The following is a 20,000-nucleotide window of genomic DNA, read 5'->3' on the forward strand; positions in this document are numbered from 1 at the left end:
CTGTGTCTTATAAAGGGTTAAGCCTTATGTGAACGTGATCTAAACAATATTATCAATATAAATAATAATAATAAATATTACCAATACATTAACTTAATACACAAGGAGTTACACGCTGACGGAGTCGCGGACACAGCTATCTATACTTTTCTGCCGGAAGTCACTATTCCACGCGGACGAAGTCGCGGGCACAAGCTAGTAATAAATATTACCAATACATTAACTTAATATACAAGGAGTTACACGCTGACGGAGTCGCGGACACAGCTATCTATACTTTTCTGCCGGAAGTCACTATTCCACGCGGACGAAGTCGCGGGCACAAGCTAGTTAATTGTAATAAAGTAATTTACACATCTAGAACATCCAGTTTTTATTTTCTTGCTCTAAAATCATCATGGTAGCAGAGCGTGGTTACCAAGCAAGAAAATAAAGTTATTAGTTTTGTTCCGTGAAGGTATTTTGGGCTGTCCGTTTTTGAGGTTAGAAGTTTGCCGCGTGAAAAATACCGACTACAGCAATCATGTCGAATCCCGGACACAATCCTTTCCACATCGATAGACTTGTCGGAAGAGACAATTATGCTAGTTGGAAATTCGCTGTACAGGCATATTTCGAGCTGGAAGAATTGTGTTGCTGCGTCACTGGAACAAACTCAGATGCAAAGAAGGAAACAAAGGCTAAGTCAAAGCTAATCTTGTTATTAGATCCAATCAATTATGTGCATGTACAGAACCCAATTACATGTAAAGATATCTGGGAAAATTTGGAGAAAGCTTTTGACGATAGCGGGTTGTACAGGAGGGTAGCTTTGCTGAGAGACCTCATAACAATTTCTTGGATTCTTCAAGAAATGTTGATGACTACGTTAACAAGATAATGTCGAGTGCACACAAGCGTAGAAATATTAAGTTCAATATTGATGATGAATGGCTCGGAACGCTGATGTTGGCAGGTTTACCTGAGACGTATAAGCCTATGATTATGGGATTGGAGAGCTCCGGAATCAAGATCAGCGCAGACGCCATTAAAACAAAACTCCTGCAGGAAGTACAATGCTCAGAGAGCTCAGCGTTCTTCACAAGGAAAAAGGGTGTGAGCCATGTTAACAATATATCGAAGTTCAAGAAGGGGCCCAGATGTTATAAGTGCAATAAACATGGCCATATTGCAAAGAATTGCTATAGCAATTTGAATAAGAAGAATTTGGAAAGTAAAATTAAAGAAGAAAGCAAGGAAAAAGGTTTTATTGCAGCATTTTCAGCTTCTTCACAGTTCATGCATCCTGATTTATGGTATGTGGACTCAGGTGCTTCAATGCACATGACAAATAATTGTCAATCTATGTATGATGTCACAAGTTCACCGATACCATCAATAACAGTTGCCAGTAAGACACCGTTACCTGTTAAAAGTATGGGAAAGGTAAATTTATTGATGCAAGATGATGAAGGGAGTAAAATTCCGGTAAGGCAAGTGCTATACATACCTAAACTTGCAGCTAATTTGTTGTCTGTCAGTGCCATGGTGAAAAATGGTTGTAAAGTAACTTTTAGAGACAAAGGCTGTGATATCTATGATTATAATAATAAACTCTTGTGTTCAGCAACATTAGTGAATAATTTATACCAATTAGACACACACCGAGAAATATATTGCAAACTTACATGTTCTAATAACCTAAATGATGTTGTTTTGTGGCACAGAAGGATGGGCCACCTGAATTTTACAGATGTTAACAAGTTACCAGAGTGTGCAGAGGGTGTCAATCCTTTCCCTGATAAAAGTAGAAGCTCGATCACCTGCACCACCTGTATCACGGGAAAATAATCCAGACTGCCCTTCAACAATAAAGGTACGAGAGCATCGGAGCCCCTACAGCTTGTCCAGAGCGATCTCTGTGGACCCATGGAACAAGTATCACTCGGAGGTATGAAATATTTTGCTACTTTCATAGATGATTACACTAGAAAAGTGTATGTATATTTATTGAAAAACAAATCGAGTGTGCTTGATCTTTTTAAAGATTTCAAGAGCAAGGTAGAGAATGAACTTGACAGAAAGATTAAATCTATTCGTTCAGACAACGGTAAAGAATATGTCAGTACTGATTCTGAAGGTTTCTTGCGCAAACATGGTATCGAACATCAGACTAGCACTCCGTATACTCCGCAGCAAAATGGACTAGCTGAGCGCATGAACCGGTCACTAGTGGAAAGAGCAAAGTGTATGTTGTTTGATGCCAATTTGTCAAAACAATATTAGGCTGAGGCGATAGCAACAGCAGCCTATGTGATTAACCGATCTCCAACAAAATCACTTGATGGTAAAACCCCAATAGAATTATGGAGTGGCAGGAAACCAAACTTGCCTAATTTGAGAATTTTTGGCTCTGAAGTTATGGTACAAATACCTAAAGAACGACGTCAAAAATGGGATGCTAAGTCTAGAAAATTAATATTTGTTGGTTATTGCGAATCCACCAAAGGATATCGCGTACTTCCTAGTACAAATAAAATAATTAAAAGTAGAGATGTGGTGTTCCTAGAAGGTATGGAAGGAAATAATAATAACATTTACCTACCTTGTGTGTCTAACAGAAGTCCAACAGCAGTACAGCTACCTGAGGAGACCTGCAAAGAGGAGATAGAAGAAAACCTACCTGAGTCTTCTGATGATGAGTACCAGTCTGGCGACAATAATGATTCAACCTATTTACCAGATGAATCGATTGAGTTGGAGACACCTACACGTAATATAAATCTACGCCCACGGCGAAATGTCGACTACAGAGAAGAAGAAGAGCCTAATGTGAGTTATGTTTGTCCTATATTTAATCTAAATGATCCAAAGACATTGGAGGAGGCTCTTTCATTTTCCCATGCTGACCAGTGGAAGAAGGCCATGCAGGAAGAATATGATTCTTTACTCCATAATAAAACCTGGTCATTGGTTGACTTACCATCTGATAAAAGGGCATTGCCCTGCAAATGGGTATTTAAAACTAAAACTAATGAGAAAGGAGAGGTCATACGCTTTAAGGCAAGATTGGTCATCAAAGGTTATGCTCAGAAGAAAGGTAGTGATTATGAAGAGGTATATGCACCAGTGGTAAGATATACATCTATACGGTACTTGATAGCCCTAGCTGCAAAGTATGATCTGGAAATGTCACAGATGGATGTTGTAAGTGCATTTTTACAGGGTGACATAGACGCTGAGATTTATATGTCACAACCTACAGGAAAACTACAGGAAAAATAACCAGGTATGCTTCCTTCATAAATCAATTTATGGACTAAAGCAGGCTAGCAGACAATGGAATATTAAGCTGAATACTAAGCTGATCTTGCATGCTTATATATGTTTACCCATGTTTATAAATAAATGAATCTTATCTTATCTTATCTGCACTACTTAATATTGGATTGACTAGATCAAAGATTGATCCTTGTCTGTATTATTTGGTGAATCATTCAACAATGATATTCATTGAAGTCTGGGTAGATGATTTCTTAATATTCACCAGTTCTACTATAACTAGAAAAGAAATTGAAGAAAAATTGAAAGCAGAATTTAGTATGAAAGACTTGGGAGACGTGAAGCAGTGCATCGGTATGAGTATAAGCAGGAATGGAAAAACAGGTGTGATATTGTTAGATCAAGAGAAGTACATTAACATGATGTTGGAACGTTTTGGCATGTCTGAATGTAAACCAGTCCGTACTCCCATTGAAGTAAATGAAAAATTCGAAAAGAATTCTGAAGACAGGGATATTGATATTCCATACAGAGAGGCGGTAGGATGTCTAATATACCTTGCACATGTTTCCAGGCCTGATATTACCTTTGCTGTGAGTAAACTAAGTCAATTCTGCAACAATCCAGGACATCAACACTGCTTGGAGTAAAGCGAGTTATGCGATATCTCCAGGGCACAAAGGACCTAAAGATGTGCTGTAAAAGGGAAGAGTCTCATAGCATAACAGGATACTGCGATGCCGACTGGGCTAGCGACTCACTGGATAGAAGATCATGCACGGGTTATACTTTTCTGTTTCAGAATGCATCTATATCATGGAATTCATGTAAACAACAGACAGTAGCACTTTCTACTGCCGAGGCTGAGTATATGGCAATGGCGTCGGCTACCCAGGAAGCTTTGTGGCTGCAGCAGCTACAAGCAGAGCTTGGCCAAGGCGACGATGGTGCGCTTCTTAAATACTGTGACAGTCAAAGTGCTATCAAGCTGGCTTCAACGGATTGTTACAAACCAAGAACTAAGCACATTCGGTGGCATTACTACAGACATTGTTAAATGTTAAATTAAATTTTTGTTTGTTAACAGTTGTGATATGGTGGCTGATAACTTAACTAAAGGAACCACTTTTGAGAAACATTTATATTGTATAACTAAAATGGGATTGCGTTCTGTTAGAGATTTGTGAACGCAATCATATTTTATAGTCTGTGGTGTTTTTCCTTTTCCCGCTCTCTTGTCTATTACACTTCAATACTGTGAACACCGTTGTGTGCGCTAAATTAATTGTAATACAGTAATTTACACATCTAGAACATCCAGTTTTTATTTTCTTGCTCTAAAATCATCAATTATTTTTGTGTGCCATCTTGTAGATTTTTTTTTCTAAATTCTATGTATCTACGAAATACGACCCCCTCAGGCCACAGGTTATCGTCCAAAAACACAGATATTGTATATTTCGGCACACAAATTTTATAAGAACTGTAGCCTTTTTTCTTTTGTCATGTTGACCTCTTCTATTTTAACATTAATTTTGGTTTTCTCTAAGACATAACTATGAATGTCTTTCTCACAGGTACTTATATCCACATTATTAATAAATAACGGTACATTTATATCGGCCGCTTTAAACTTTCCTGCCATGTCCGATCTCGCGCACCCCTTTATTCCAATAAATCTTCTCTTTGTTTCTTTTTCTTTTGTACTAAAATCCAATCATATTTTCCTTCTCTATCAACATTTTCACATTCCTTTAAAGTATGTGATATATTTTTATTTGTGGTGTAGATGTTAGCGGTAACAGACCGTGGCAATCCTTTTCGTATTCATCCAAACCTGCTCCCGATGACTCACATACCAAGTGTGTGCCACTCATTGTCGCCGGCGCAGTCGAAACCACGGTGAGGGCCTCCACGCGCTTCGTTTTCGTGCACGGTCCCTCAGCATGATCGAGCGAGCCATCATTACGTACGTCACACGGGCGCGACGGAGACAGATATATGCACTTGTCCACTGATTTTTCTGCAGTGTGGGGTAGGTCTAACGGTATGTTCACTGATAATGGCCTGGGATTTTTTTCAAGATTTATTATTTCACTTTTGAATTTAACAAGTTCCTCTTTGGTTACAATGTTGTCTTAGAGATTTCTCAGGTATCGTTGTAATATCAAAATTTCTTTTAAGAGACGGGTACAGTCCACATGATCAAAGTTTACTGGCGGTAGTTTGTGTAATTCCTTTGCCACAACTATCGGGACTAATTCTGGGTCCGTCTCTTTAAGCTTCATGATGATATCATAAAGGTCTCTTTCAGTTTTCCCACTTCCTCTTCTATTCACTTTATGCTTCGATGAAGAAGTCGCAACAGATTCAAATAATTATTCCTTGGCATTTGAAACATCCTCCACACCGAAAGATGACTTACAAATCCGAACCAAACTCTCCTCATCCATAACATCTATTTTGATTTGCACAAACGCAAGAACCTCACATATTACTATATTACACGAATTGCACTTAACCGCGGTCGAGGTCATTGTCCTTATTCCCAAGGAATCTTGTTTGTTTTCTGTCGTTTGTATTGTGTATGCTATGTTGAAGACATACATCCTAGGTATTTGGTCACATGGTGCATTCAGCATTGGTATGGACTCAAGGCTTCTGTGCCATATGTCACCATGGCCTCTAGATTGTGCGCGCCACAGTCCCGAGTGCTTTAGTCTTGTACTACCGTTACCGCTGCCTCTTGTTGTATGAAGAGGTCTAGCGGCGGCAGTCCAAGCAGCACCTCCAGAGCCGCTGTTGGTGTTGTTCTCATGCATCCCGTGACAGCACAGCATGCTAGTCTCTGGAAGCTTTGTAGTTTATCAATGGCGGTACTTAGTTTGGTTCTGGACCACCATACTACCGCTCCATATGTGATGATTGGCCTGATTACGGCTGTGTACAACCATAGAGTAACTTTGGGTGAAAGGCCCCATTTTTTTCCCATTAGTCTTTTACATTGCCAGAAGGTGATACAGGCTTTGTTGAGTTTTTGTTCTACATGTTTGTTCCATAACAGTTTGTTGTCCATGGTCACCCCCAGATATTTGACGTCACTGGTTAAACAAAGTTCGGTGTTAAATAGTTTTGGTAGTTTTAGTTATGGCAGTTTGCGTTTGTTGGTGAATAGTATGAGTTCCGTCTTAGTCGGATTCACGGAAAGCTCGTGGTCTATGCACCATGTTTCGACTGTCCTTAGAGCAGAGCTCATAAGACAGTCAGACGTAAACAATTATAGGCCAATAGCGTTAACTGCGATATTATTAAAAATATTTGAAAAGACAATATACAGAAGATTGCTTAAATACTTGGATAAATATGAAATTTTAGTTCCGCAAAAATATGGATTTAGACAGAATAAATCGACTACCATGGCAATATTTACCTTACTAAAAAACATCTTAGAAAATATTAATACAAAAAACCATCCTGTGACTTATTCTTAGATTTAAGTAAAGCATTTGACCTCGTTGTTCATAATAGACTTATAGAGAAACTTGAAAAGTATGGTGTCAGAGGCCTAGAGAAAAAATGGTTTCAGTCGTATTTAAGTAACAGACAACAAGGATAGCTAAACTTAATAAAGTAACAAATACTCTTGAAGATTTTGATTCTGTTCCACGTACTAATAGCTGTGGCGTGCCTCAGGGTAGTATCCTGGAGCCGCTATTATTTCTTGTGTACATTAACGACCTACCACAGTCAATAAGTCATCAGTGTGTCCTATTTGCAGACGATACTACTATCATCATAAAGAGTAATGAACCCTAAAATTTGAGTACTCAGGTCAACAAAGCCTTAGGTGAAATTATGAAATGGCTAGATACTAATAAGTTAAAAATAAATAGTTCTAAAAGTAATGTAATTTATTTTAAAACATGGAAAAGTAAGCCCATACAACTAAATGTATCTTATAATACTAGTGTTATAGAACAAATACATTGCTCTAAATTGCTGGGTATAACGGTAGACGAATATATTACTTGGAAAACTTATATTGAAAATGTATGTGTAAAAAATAATAGATTTGTCTTTGCTTTAAGAAAAAATACATGTATAACATCCATGCAAACTGCCCTAATGGTATACCATGCATACGTTTGCTCGGTAATCCGCTACGGTATCATTGTGTGGGGAAACTCTTCAGATATATCACGAGTGTTCATTGCTCAGAAGAAGTGTGTTCGTGCAATGTTTAATATTGACTGGTGTGATTCATGTAAACCCGCATTCCAATCAAATAACCTCTTAACGGTTCCCTGTATTTATATCTACGAGATTTCTAAATTTGTGAAAAATAATCCTCAATTTTTTGTGTCCAACAATAATATAAATAAAAGAAAAGCTACTCATTTAGAATTTCAGTTACCTATTCCTAGATTAGAGTTATTTAGACGAAGTTGTATTTATATGGGTCCCATAATATATAACTCTTTACCGAAAACTATAACCGGTCTACCTCCAAATAAATTTTGTGTAATGTTAAGAAAATAGTTTTTTTTTTTTTTTTAATCTTTATTTTAATTTGGGGTTTTGGTCCCATCAGGACATGTCAACCCCATCGTACTCTGATACAAATAATAACTCTTCATATAACTTAAAATAATAACAGAACTTAGAATTGATTATTGTCGATTATCTATAGGTATTGTTGCCAAGCGACATAGTTTCTTGGCCGCTTCTGATTTTGGATAACACAAAATATTTTGAATCAGGCCCACATCCATTAAGTTCAGATTGAGGTAATTTAGCAGAGAATTGCGTTTCTCCTTATTTCTGACACAGTCCATTAGCAAATGGTGTATATCTTCTACTTTATTACATATAAGACAATTAGGCGAGGCGGATTTTTTCATCAGGTAGGAAAACTTAGCTGATGGATAGTGTCCGGATCTAATTCTTAAAAATAATTTTAAGTCATTTCTGCTTAACTTTGTGTCATCAAACCAAGGGAAACGAGGAGGTTCCATTTGTATGGTCTTATACCAAATACCTTTGTCTTTTGATATAGTATTAAAGTGTGTAACCCAATCATTGTAACAAACTTTTTTAAACTTAGGCACTAACTCCCAGTCCTCTAATCGATAGTGTATGGTAGTACCATTAAGAGCTGCTAATTTAGCTACACGGTCCGCCTCCTCGTTCCCCCTAAGCCCAATATGCGCAGGAACCCATTGCAATTTTACATCTTTACGGCTTTTATTTAATATAATAATAGCTTTTAAGATTTCATAGGCTATCGATGCACCTCTGCTACCAGAGGTGCATCGAGCCACATGCTGCAGAGCACTCTTACTATCCGAGAAAATAACAATATTGTGTAAATTTTGGTTCATTGCGTAAGATAAGGCTTGAAAAATTGCAATCAGTTCCAGCGTCATTATACATGTATCACAATTAATTTTAAAGCCAACCCTATGTTGCAAGGTTTGGTCATAGAATCCCGCTCCTAACCCCTGATCACTTTTAGAGCCATCTGTGAATATCCTGTGCCAGCCTTCGTAGGTTTCTCTTAATTCTTTGACTACATTGCCTATTAATAAATTAGGTTCATAAGCGGTTTTCGACTTCTGAATACTATGAAGATTCAAAATAATCGTATTTTTTGTTTCAATACCTGTAACCCAAATGTCCAGTGTAAACATACCAAGGATCTGAGAAGAGTTTATACGACACTGCCTTACATCATTACAAGTTTTGATGAGTAATGGTTTTCTTTTGTTTTCCCAATAGCTGTTATCAGAAAGAGCACCCAAACTAGTGATCAAGTTTACTGTGTCATTACTGTACCAAGACATTATTTTCAAACTGTATTTATAAGCTAAGAATTGTCTTCTCAAAAATAACGGCAAAATGTTCAACTCGCTTTCCATAACATGGATCGGCGTAGTTTTAATGAAACCCCCTACTATTCTTAAGGCTTGATTTTGTATCCTATCTAGTTTTAGCAGATGTGTTTTCGCGGTACATCCATAAATAAAAGATCCATAATCTACTCTACTTCTTATTAAACTAATATAGAGCCTACGTAAGTGCTTAGGGTGTACACCCCATGAGCTTCCCGCTAGAATTTTGAGTATATTTATAAATTTAGAACATTTCTCGATAGTTTCGTTGATGTGTTTCCCCCATCTCAAACTTCTGTCCAACCACATACCTAGATATTTAGTGCAATCAAAAAAAGCCAAATTCTGATCATTTAACCTCAATGTAGGTAACATTCTCCTTCGTCCTCTACTAAAAACACAGTAGTTGGATTTAGTAGGAGATAGATCTAAACCCAAACCACCCAAAAACGAAGCCACAATGTTAAGGTCATTTTGCATATACATTTCGCTTTTTTTTATATCTCTGTCTTTAATGGACAAAACAAAGTCGTCTGCATATTGTGACCACTCTACAGTAAGAGGTAGTCTACCTATTCTATGAGTTATTAAATTAAAAATTAAAGGGGACAGAGGGTCACCCTGCGCTAAACCTTTGTTAGTACATCTGGATATTACTGAGTCACTACTATTTTCTAGATTAATTTTTAATTTTCTTTCACTTAAAAATGACCACAAATAGGAACATATCTTCGATCCTAGATTAAGTTCGTCTAAAATATTTATCGCAGTGTCAATCGAAACATTATTGTAGGCGTTTTGAACGTCCAAAAAGCATGCCAGAGTAGGAGTATTTGTAGAAAAGCCTACTTGTATATAGGTAACCAATCGCGTTATTGCATCGAGACAGGAACGGGATTTCCTAAAACCAACAGTAAAAGGCGGAAGAATATTTTCTTTCTCTGAAAACCACTCTATTCGTTTTAACAACATTAAATGAAAGGTTTTACACAGACAGGAAATTAGAGAGATAGGTCTTAATTTAACTTCTGAACTATTATTAACAAGTTTTGGAATAGGGACTATTTTGATATTTCGCCATTGCCAAGGAACATTACCTGAATTTAAAATACTATTGTATATGTGAAGTAAGAATAGTTTTGCTTCATCGGGGAGGTTGTAAATCATGGAATAAGTAAGAGATTCCATCCTCGCCCGGTGCGGAATCCTTTTTCACAAGGAGTTTATCAAGTTCTTGAATTGAAAACGGACATTCTAAGCTGTCATTTTGCGAAATAAACCTGGGAAAAGCGCTTTGGACGTAGTCGGGAGTGAGCGACTGAAGAAGTTCCTTTTGTTTATCGATGGGTGGAAAGTTTTTGGTTTGTCGAAAACCTTTTATCCAACGCATGCGTCGCCACATATTAGCAGCCGAAGTTTCCCGATCGATGGAATCACAGAAGTGTTGCCAACTTAATGATTTTGCTTTATTTATCAGTTTACGAGCTTTACCTGATTTTTCTTCTAAATTAATTAAATTATCCGGAGTGGGATTTCGACGAAATTTTGACAACGCTAACCTACGCTGGGCAACTATTTTTGATAAGTCAGGATTCCAGTAATCTCTAGGTTTAAAATTAGTTGCAGGCTTATGACAGCATTTTATTAATGGAATATGTTTATCCGCCGCGTCATTTATTCTATCTACGAAAAGGCTGTATGACTCCTGAATATCCCTACTGTCGGCAATAGTAAATTTGTCTGATAAATATTTTCTATATTTACACCAATCGGCTTTTTTTAAATTTCTTTTTTTAACTACACTGAAATTATTTGTAATGTTTATCGTCGTTTTAATAATCAGATGATCACTACCGAGATTTTCATTAAACACTTGCCAGCTGAATTTTATTGCAATATCAGAAGAAACAAATGTGATGTCCGGAGAAGTTTGTTGAAGATTTCCACTGACCAATTTTATGCGCGTAGCTTCACCATTATTTAAGGAGACATAAGAACTTTCTAAAGCTGAATCATTAATTTGGGTGCCTCTCATATCCATTCTGTCCGACCAATTTGTATGGTGCCCGTTGAAATCCCCAGCAATTATAGTTGAATCAGAAAAAATCGAAAACAGCTGGTCCCAATCAGATTGCTGAGTGCGGACAGATGAAGGACAGTAAATGCCTACCACATACTTTAAATCCTTACAGTTTATTAATTTCACACTAACTATTTCTATTCCAGAATTAGTACTAATAACGGGATTCAGGTGTGATTTAATGGAATTATGCACTATGATGGCAACACCTCCATAGGAATCATACCTGTCCTTTCTATAAATATTATACCCCCTAACATTAACATGAGAATCACTGTCTAACCATGTCTCACTAATTACGGCTATATGAACCTTTTCCTGGTTTAGAAGTTCAGCAAATGTTATTAACTTAGGACGAATACTTTGTGCATTCCAATGTAATATATTAATCTTCGCATTGTCTATAGAATTAGCCATTTATGAAACTAAACAATATATCCATGTACTCTCCTTTACAAAATAGATGCTATACTACTATACTACTATAAGCTTTCGAAACTCTTCCCAAATTATTTTAAGGACTGATATAATTTTATCTTCCATTTTATCCTTTGACATAAATATACATTTCATTTTTAAAAGGAATTTTTTGAATTCTAATTTGTACTCTATTTGTTCATCTCTTTCTTTACCTTTTTCGCTTTCTTGAATTCTGCTCTTCGTAGTATTTTCCTCTTCTATATTCTCCGATAAAATCCAATTTTCTTCTTTTCTCTGCTTTTTATTAAGACGGCTCCTACTGGATTGTACAGTCTGTGCAGGTTCTACAACAACCTCTTTTGAACATACGGTTGGGTCTTGCTCCAAACTCGGTCCTGAACGTACAAATGTGCCAGCCACTATACTGCTATATGTTTCAGTACCTCTAATTGCATTTGTGCCCAATGAAGAATTCTGTAGGTTTTCCGCCCCATGTTTAGCCACCTCTCTCTTTTCCTTATATATTCGAAGTGCGTTTCGGTAAGGCACTTGCTCCTCACACATAATGATTCTTATCTGCCTTTCTTTTAAATAAGAAGGACATCTTTTGTCTAACACCAAATGTGCTCCTTTACAATTAAGACATTTTATATTCGTTTTGTCACAGTTCTCGTGATTATCACCGCATTTAGGGCATAACTTCTTCTTGGTGGGACAATACTTAATGATATGTCCAAACTGCCAACAGCCTGAGCATTGTGTAACGGGGAACATGTAGGCTTCAATCTTAAAGCGACAGTCATATGCGTATACATATGGTGGTAGAGTGCCACTTTTAAAGCATATTCTGATTGACTCGCTGTCGACCCATTTACCATCCACATTTAGCCGTTTTAGCCTTTTAATCGAAACTATTTCCGTTTCACATTCTATTATTTGTAGTAAGTCATCATCACATAGTTCGCTGTCTACCCCTTTTACAACTCCATAGGATAATGACATTTCGTTTATTTTCTGGCATCTAAAATTCATCTCCTTCAGTTTTTTGCAGCCTATCAACTTATCAGCATCTTCATTACTTTGAAATTGTATCAGCACTTTATTAAAACTTTTATATTTGATTCTGGTAATACCCTTGATATTCTCCGATCTAAGTAATTTTGCTAAGGCCATTTGTTTAGGCACACTTTCCTTACTTGTTAAACAAACTTCATACAATGTCGTTTCTTCTGTTTGAATAAAACTTTTATTTTTGTCTACCCTCGTCTCATTTATCAAATCCAGAGAATCACTACGAATCAAACGTTTGTTTTTCCTTCTCACAACAGTAATAAAGTCTTCTTCTGCATTATTATCATCTTCTGTACTATTATCATCTTCCCTTTCCTTTCTTTTCTCTGCATTCCTTTTCACTGTTTCCTCACTCAACTCCATCAATACATTGTCCTTTTTGGTGTGCACATATTCACGTTGCATTTTGTCCAAAATAATTGAACCACTATTAGAGCCTTCTTCATCACTATTGCTTTCCTCCATTACGCATAGGTATAGTGATTACGAATTAACACAAAGATACTCGAGACAAACAAATACGCGTGCGTACAGTACGCGCTTCACCGGACGAGTCCAAAAAAATAGTTATGTCAGCAATGTTTTTACTCAGTTGATGAATTTCTAGCAAAAAACCCATGTAAATTCTACAATTGTGAGCGATCTGTGAGGTATAGACTGTAAATTAAAATAAGTTGAATTGTTCTAAATGTTCTATTTCTGGGATAATACTGTATATTTGAACTGTATAAAGATTTGCATGTCGCCAAGCGGCAAGATGTATATGGCACCTTGACTATCTTTTTACCACCATTATGTACCTACATCATCATCATCATCATCATCCACAGCCTTTATCCTCCCACTGCTGGGCATAGGCCTCCCCTTTTTCCTCATCCAGACTCGACCCGAGACCTTTATAATGTCATCGACCCATCTTGCTCCCGGACGACCGACGCTTCTTTTGCCTTGTCTTGGCCACCATTCTGTCACCGCCTTAGTCCACCTGCCATCACTTCGTCTGGCCAAGTGGCCTGCCCAAGTCCACTTCAGCCTCGTTATTGTGTCACCGACGTCTCGAACTTTGGTTCGTTTTCGGAAATCCACATTACGGACTCGGTCTTGGAGTTTGATGCCTAGCATAGCGCGCTCCATGGCTCTCTGTGCTACTTTAATCTTATGGACAGCCTCACGTGTAAGCGTCCATGTCTCGGCACCATAGGTCATAGTGGGCATTAAGGCACTGCGGAATTTGGCGTGACTTCATTATATCGTCCAGCTTCCCGAACGCCGCCCATCCAAGTTGCACTCGTCTGGAAATCTCCTTAAGCTGGTGCTCCTTGCTAAAAGATAGAATATGACCAAGATACACGTAGCTGTCTACAGTCTCCAGGACTTCATTGCCAACTCTAATGGAATTGAAAGAACTGGAGACGTTCGACATCATCCGAAGCATCCGAAAGATCTTTTATGAAGCTTTGGAGATCGGTTGAATTTTCTGCAAAAAGAACCAGATCGTCTGCAAACCTAAGGTGAGACAGGAAGACACCATTGATCTTAATTCCACGTGAGTCCCAGTCAAGCTTTTTAATGACGTCCTCTAGAACAGTGGTAAAAAGCTTGGATGAAATCGTATCACCCTGCCTCACTCCCCTCTAGAGTGGAATAGGGTTAGTCAAGTCATGCAGTCTCACTTGCATTGTTGCGGAAGTGTAGAGTTCGCGGAGGATTTTAACATATTGCGAATCGATGAAGCAGTGATGGAGACCATTCAACACAGCCCAGTGCTCAACACTGTCAAAAGCCTTCTCAAAATCGATAAAGGCCGTGTACAAGGGCTGGTTAAACTCCTGACTCTTCTCCATTAACTGCTTCACCGTGTGGATATGGTCTACTGTCGAATATCCACTCCTAAATCCGGCTTGCTCAAATGGCTGGTAATCGTCGAGCTGTCTTGTAAGTCTATTGCAGATGATTTTAGCAAAAAGTTTGTAAATTTGAGAAAGAAGGCTTATGGGTCGATAGTTATTTAATAATGCTTTGTCTCCCTTTTTGTGAATAATGGTTACTATTGCATTTTTCCACGAATCTGGTGTGTAAGCTCGATATAGAACATGATTAAAGAGCTCCACAAGAACTCAACGGACTGGTAAGCCACCTGCTCGGAGCAGCTCTACCGTAATACCATCCTGACCAGGAGATTTGTCACTTTTCATTTCTTTCAGTGCCTTTTCTACTTCAGAGTTTAAAATTGGTGGAAGACTCTCAGTACTCGGTTGGGATTGTACTGGTAGCGTGGGGCTTTCTCCTGATATTATGGCATCTGCAGCTCTTGACGCATATAGCTTCGAGTAGAACTCCTCAACCACCCCTAAAATTTCTTGCTTATCCGTCACAACATTACCATTTTTGTCTTTTAGCTTTATTATTTGACTTTTACCTAATTGTACTTTTCTCTGAAATACTTTTGGCCCTCTATATTTTTCTATTGTATTAATAATAGTTTGTGTGTTATATTTTCTTATATCTTTTCTAATAGCTTTGTGAACTTTCTTGTTTGCTTCTAAAATCTGTTTATGATCTGTTTTTGTATTTTGCTTCATGAGCCTCCTATTTTCTATTAGAGTTTGGGTTTCTGGAGATAATTTATTGTTTTTTCTGATTACTGAACTTAAATTATTGTTTGCTGTTTCTTTTAAAATTTTACAAAGCTGCTGGTTTATTGTATTTACGTCTAAATTTGTGAAGTCTAATGAATCAATCTGGTTTTTTAATTCTATTTGAACCTACATTCTATGCAAATAAAGAATTATTATTATTATTAAGATTGCACAATGTGCTCTCACAGGGTCCGCTGATTAGAATGGTGATGTCGTCTGCATAGCCCACCGTAAAATGTCGTTGGGCGTTGAGTCTCGTGATGAGCTCGTCAACCACCAGGTTCCACAAAAGCGGCGAATGAACTCCCCTTTGAGGGCAGCTCCTCGCCACCATGGCCCTGGTTGTGCCATTTACGGTGATGTGTATGGCCCTGTTCCTGAGCATGTTATCTATCCATCCGGCTACCGTTGAGTTGAGTCCAACGCCATGTCGTACTAGGGCCATTGCAATGCTGGTGAAGTTAGTTTTGTCGAAGGCTCCCTCTATGTCTATGAAGACTCCTAGGGTTGACTGCTTTGCTGATAAGTCTCTCTCGATGGTGCTGACCACACTGTGTAGTGCAGATTCTGTTGATTTGCCCGCGCTGTAGGCGTGTTGGATTGGGTGAAGCGCATGTTGTAGCAGCGCATTTGACCTAATGTCCCGGTCGCAGAACCTTTCCATCGTCTTCAAAAGGAAGGACGTCTAGCTTATTGGTCTGTAGGACTTCGGTTGCGTGTAGTCACTCTTGCCGGGTTTTGGTATGAATACTACTTTAACTTTTGTCCACTTTTGCGGGGTGTATCGGAAGGCTAGACAGGCTCTATAGATACCTTCTAGATGGTCTATCAGCCCCTCGGCGTACCATTTAAGCAGACCCGGGAATATACCATCTAGGCCCGCTGATTTAAAGGGGAGAAAGGTGTTGATGGCCCATCTGACTTTGTCCTCGTCGACGATTCTCCGGGCGGTGATCCAGTCCGACCCTGCGGCACGTGTATCTCCGTCCCCAGCCATCCTTTTTCCGTGGTGATTTTGCAGCCCGGGAAGTGGGTTTGGAGTAACAGTTCGCATGTTTCATCATCGGTTCTGGTGTATTCTCCGTCAGGTTTTTTGAGGGACCCTATGTTGCGCTCAGGTTCGCATGATAGAATCTTTTTGACCTCGACTGCTTGGTTGTTGCTTGATATATCTTCGCAAAAACGTCTCCAGGCTTCTGCCTTACTGAGTCGGATACGTTTCTTTAGAAGTCGCCGGGCTTCTTTAGAAGTTGTAGGTTATAAAAAGATCTAAAACTTATGTATTCACACTTTTTTCACATAACCTCAAAATGTATGTGAAAAATCCAAAAACCAAGTTTTTTATTTTTATCTTTCACAAAAAAAAAATAACGAAATTTGGTGAAAACTTACCTTTTTATGTCCCAAATACGCTGTAATTTATTTGATTAAAAATATTCTAGGGAATTCCGAAGGCGAGTATTTTTTTTAAAAGACAAAAAAAAGTCCTAACCGTTTTATTTAAATCTTAACAAAAACTTTAAAAATGAAAAATCAAAACACTGAGAGCTCCGATCGCGATGACGGCCGACAGACTAGTGAATCCGAGCAGCGGTACGCGCTGGCTTATATAGTAACATTCAGCGGGTAGTTCTGAATCTCCTACACGGCCTCTCCTGACAGGAGACCGTCCTCGGGCTCCTTTTTCTCCTTTTGTTTGGTTAGTCCAGCAGGGGCATGGAAAGCCATTGCACAGACTCTGCGGCAGGCTCCTGCTCTTGGTACATCTCAGCGGCAGGAGTGGCTGAAGCACTTGTATGCCTCTGAATCCTGGACGTGGATGGTTGTTGCTCATCATCCACAGGCCGCCGTGCAGTTAGAGCCGGTGGCGGTAACCCGCGACCAAAATCAACTGCTTCATCTGGTTGAGTGGCACCAGGATCTTCATCCTCCGTGTCTGCACCTATGCACGGAAACAACATCTATTAGGTTACGTACACACATTAACAGCAATTGAAAATGCGAAATTTAACATCCCATAAATATGATGCCTCCATCATATCGACAAGATGCGAAGCAACACAAGCAATGTTTAAGCCATAGGCGCTACGTTAGCATAACTTAATCATGGTGTAAGGCATAGGCACGACGTTAGCATAGCTTAGCCCGGCGAGACAGAGGCCCGACGTTTGCATGTTCGCCCCACAATCGTTAGGAAAGAAGCGCGACGTTAGCTCTCTCCCGACAATCGTATACACAGAAAGGAAGCACTACGTTAGCTATTTCTGACAACATACCCAAGGACAGTTTGCAACCTGCCTTGGAGTAGCCAAGCAACGCACCATCAAAGTAAGCAGCACATACTTCAGGTGTCTACTCTCCACGCCACGGAATCATAAAATCCGCTGCTGCTTGCGTCGACTTCCCGTAGGAGCCAGCAAGGAGTTGTAGCTCATAGCGCCCATGCGGAAGAATCTTTGTCACACGGTACGGGCCGCGCATACCGGAGTCTAGCTTCCCCGTGGACTGTGCCTGCTTTTTGACAAAAACTAAGGAATTTATTTCAAAGCCACGAGGCGCCTTTCTGCCTTGATTAACGTAATTATCCTGGCTTTGCTGATTTTGCTTGAGCCGTCCCGATGCTCTCTGTCGGCCCATTTCACGTAAAGCCTCCCTGTTTGGACTGGAACCTTCCAACACCACATCGCGTACCAAACTTCGGATGAGAGGCGTGGCCCCTTCTATACCAACAAGCAGGTTCAGGGCAGAGTATTGCGTCGTTCTGTGCCGAGTGATGTTCAGCACGAGTTGAATTTTCCAGATAAAAGAAGGCCATTTCTGCTGCCGATGATTTGCTTCAATGAGAATCATATTTAACACAGTCCTCCAATAACGTTCGGCTTGGCCGTTGGATTGGTGCATCTCGGGTGTAATTAAATGAACTTCACAACCCATATCCCTAACCCAGTCGAGAAATTCGCTACTTTGGAACATACGACCTCTGTCGGCAACAATTAACTTAGGGGCTCCGAAGAGCGAAAAAACATTAGTAACATTGCGGTTCAATTTATTGGAATCTTGCCGATACATCGGGTAAAGTAACGCGAACTTAGAGAATGCGACAATTACCATAAGGACGTATCGATAGCCATCCGCCTCGGGGAGTGGTCCCAGGGCATCCATATGGACCGCTTCAAAGGGCACTTCTGGTTTTTCCCAGGAATGAATAGGCTGTAATGGAGCTCGAGCGACTTTTTTATGTGAGATACAGAATAAACAGTGTGCTACAAATTTTTGGACAAAACTTCTCAAACCAGGGAACCAAAAATGTTTCGTTATTAAATCAAAAGTCTTTTCTGCTCCAGGATGTTCGTGCTCATCATGAAACACGCGAAGTAGGCTAAGCCTGTGCCCCTTAGGTATATAACACAGGAGTCGAGTAGATTCACCAGTAGGTGCATACCTAACGTAGAGGGTGTCGTTTTTAACGACGTATCGACTTGCGTCTAACTGACCGTCATTCAGTCGCTGAATACGGGTTCGGGTCTCCTAATCAGAAGCCTGAGCAATCCGCGCCCAACTCTGCGGCTTTTGAACTGTGCACACATTGACCGGATTCCGACTAAGGTAGTCAGCATGTGACATAAGTGAGCCCTTCCGATAGTCCAAGTTGAAATCAAAATCCTGCAGGTATACCCACCACCGAGCCACCCTAGGAAGCAAATCCTTTTTGCGCTGCGTAAGTTTCAACGCATTGCAGTCGGTGACTACAGTGAAGCGCACACCCACAAGGTAGTGCCACCGTATTAAAAAAATCAAAATCAAATATCCATTTATTCAAAATAGGCTACAAAGTAGCACTTATTGAATGTCAAAATATACAGACAGCTCCCCGTATCGCCCACCCTTCACCGCTTCCTAAGTGCTCTAGCTGTGAAGAAGAAACGGCGCAACAAACTCCACAACATAGCACGCCGTCGCTTTTTTACATAAATATATTTACACCTAAATTTATTATTAAGGAAACGCTGCAAAATAAGACAGTGTTTACAGAGGGTGGGGTATGACTAATTTGATCTATTTAATAAACTAACAACCAAAACAGCAGTACGACCAGTCAACACAAGCAGCACCCGTTCACGAGCATGACGCAAGGGTCAGCCATCACCTCCCTCGCCATATTAGAGGGAAGGGGGTGACCCGACCCAAAACGCCACCGCAGGCAATGACGACTAAGGGAGCATGACGCAGCTGCTGCCAGTATTAAAAATGACAAAAGAACTAATACCTCAAACGCTGACTTACTGCACCGTCCCCTCATTAAATACATTCATTTGTTATTAAATTTTATTAATAATATAATTATACATGTCAATATGTAAATAAACATACGCATAATCTTATTAGAAATAAAACCAAACATTTCTATAAAATAAACATACCAAGCGTATGTGGATCATTTAAAAATTATAAAACTGTCACATACAATCTGTACGTCAATCAAGAAATTAAAATAACAGCAACTCCACACTGAACCGCCTTATGCCTTTCAGAGCAACCAACAATTTTTATCATAAAAATCATGAAGTAATCATTTAAGGTGTAGGTCTCTTTTTACAGAGCTTAGTTTTTACTACAGACTTAAATGAATTAAAGGGC

The 20,000-nt window shown here is 39.2% G+C and overlaps 1 protein-coding gene across 1 annotated transcript; it reads right to left on the reverse strand.

The window, feature by feature from the left end:
- Positions 1 to 17,192: 17,192 nt before the first annotated feature.
- Positions 17,193 to 18,631, reverse strand: LOC113507842. The gene is made up of 2 exons (XM_026890766.1): positions 18,285 to 18,631; positions 17,193 to 18,179 (listed from the first exon to the last, which is right to left on the reverse strand). The coding sequence occupies exons 1-2, from the start codon at positions 18,522 to 18,524 to the stop codon at positions 17,715 to 17,717; spliced, it is 705 nt and encodes a 234-aa protein (XP_026746567.1). The 5' UTR covers positions 18,525 to 18,631; the 3' UTR covers positions 17,193 to 17,714.
- Positions 18,632 to 20,000: the final 1,369 nt, after the last annotated feature.

The sequence above is a fragment of the Trichoplusia ni genome, unplaced genomic scaffold (assembly GCF_003590095.1).
Source record: "Trichoplusia ni isolate ovarian cell line Hi5 unplaced genomic scaffold, tn1 tig00003280, whole genome shotgun sequence".
NCBI lineage: Eukaryota > Metazoa > Arthropoda > Insecta > Lepidoptera > Noctuidae > Trichoplusia > Trichoplusia ni.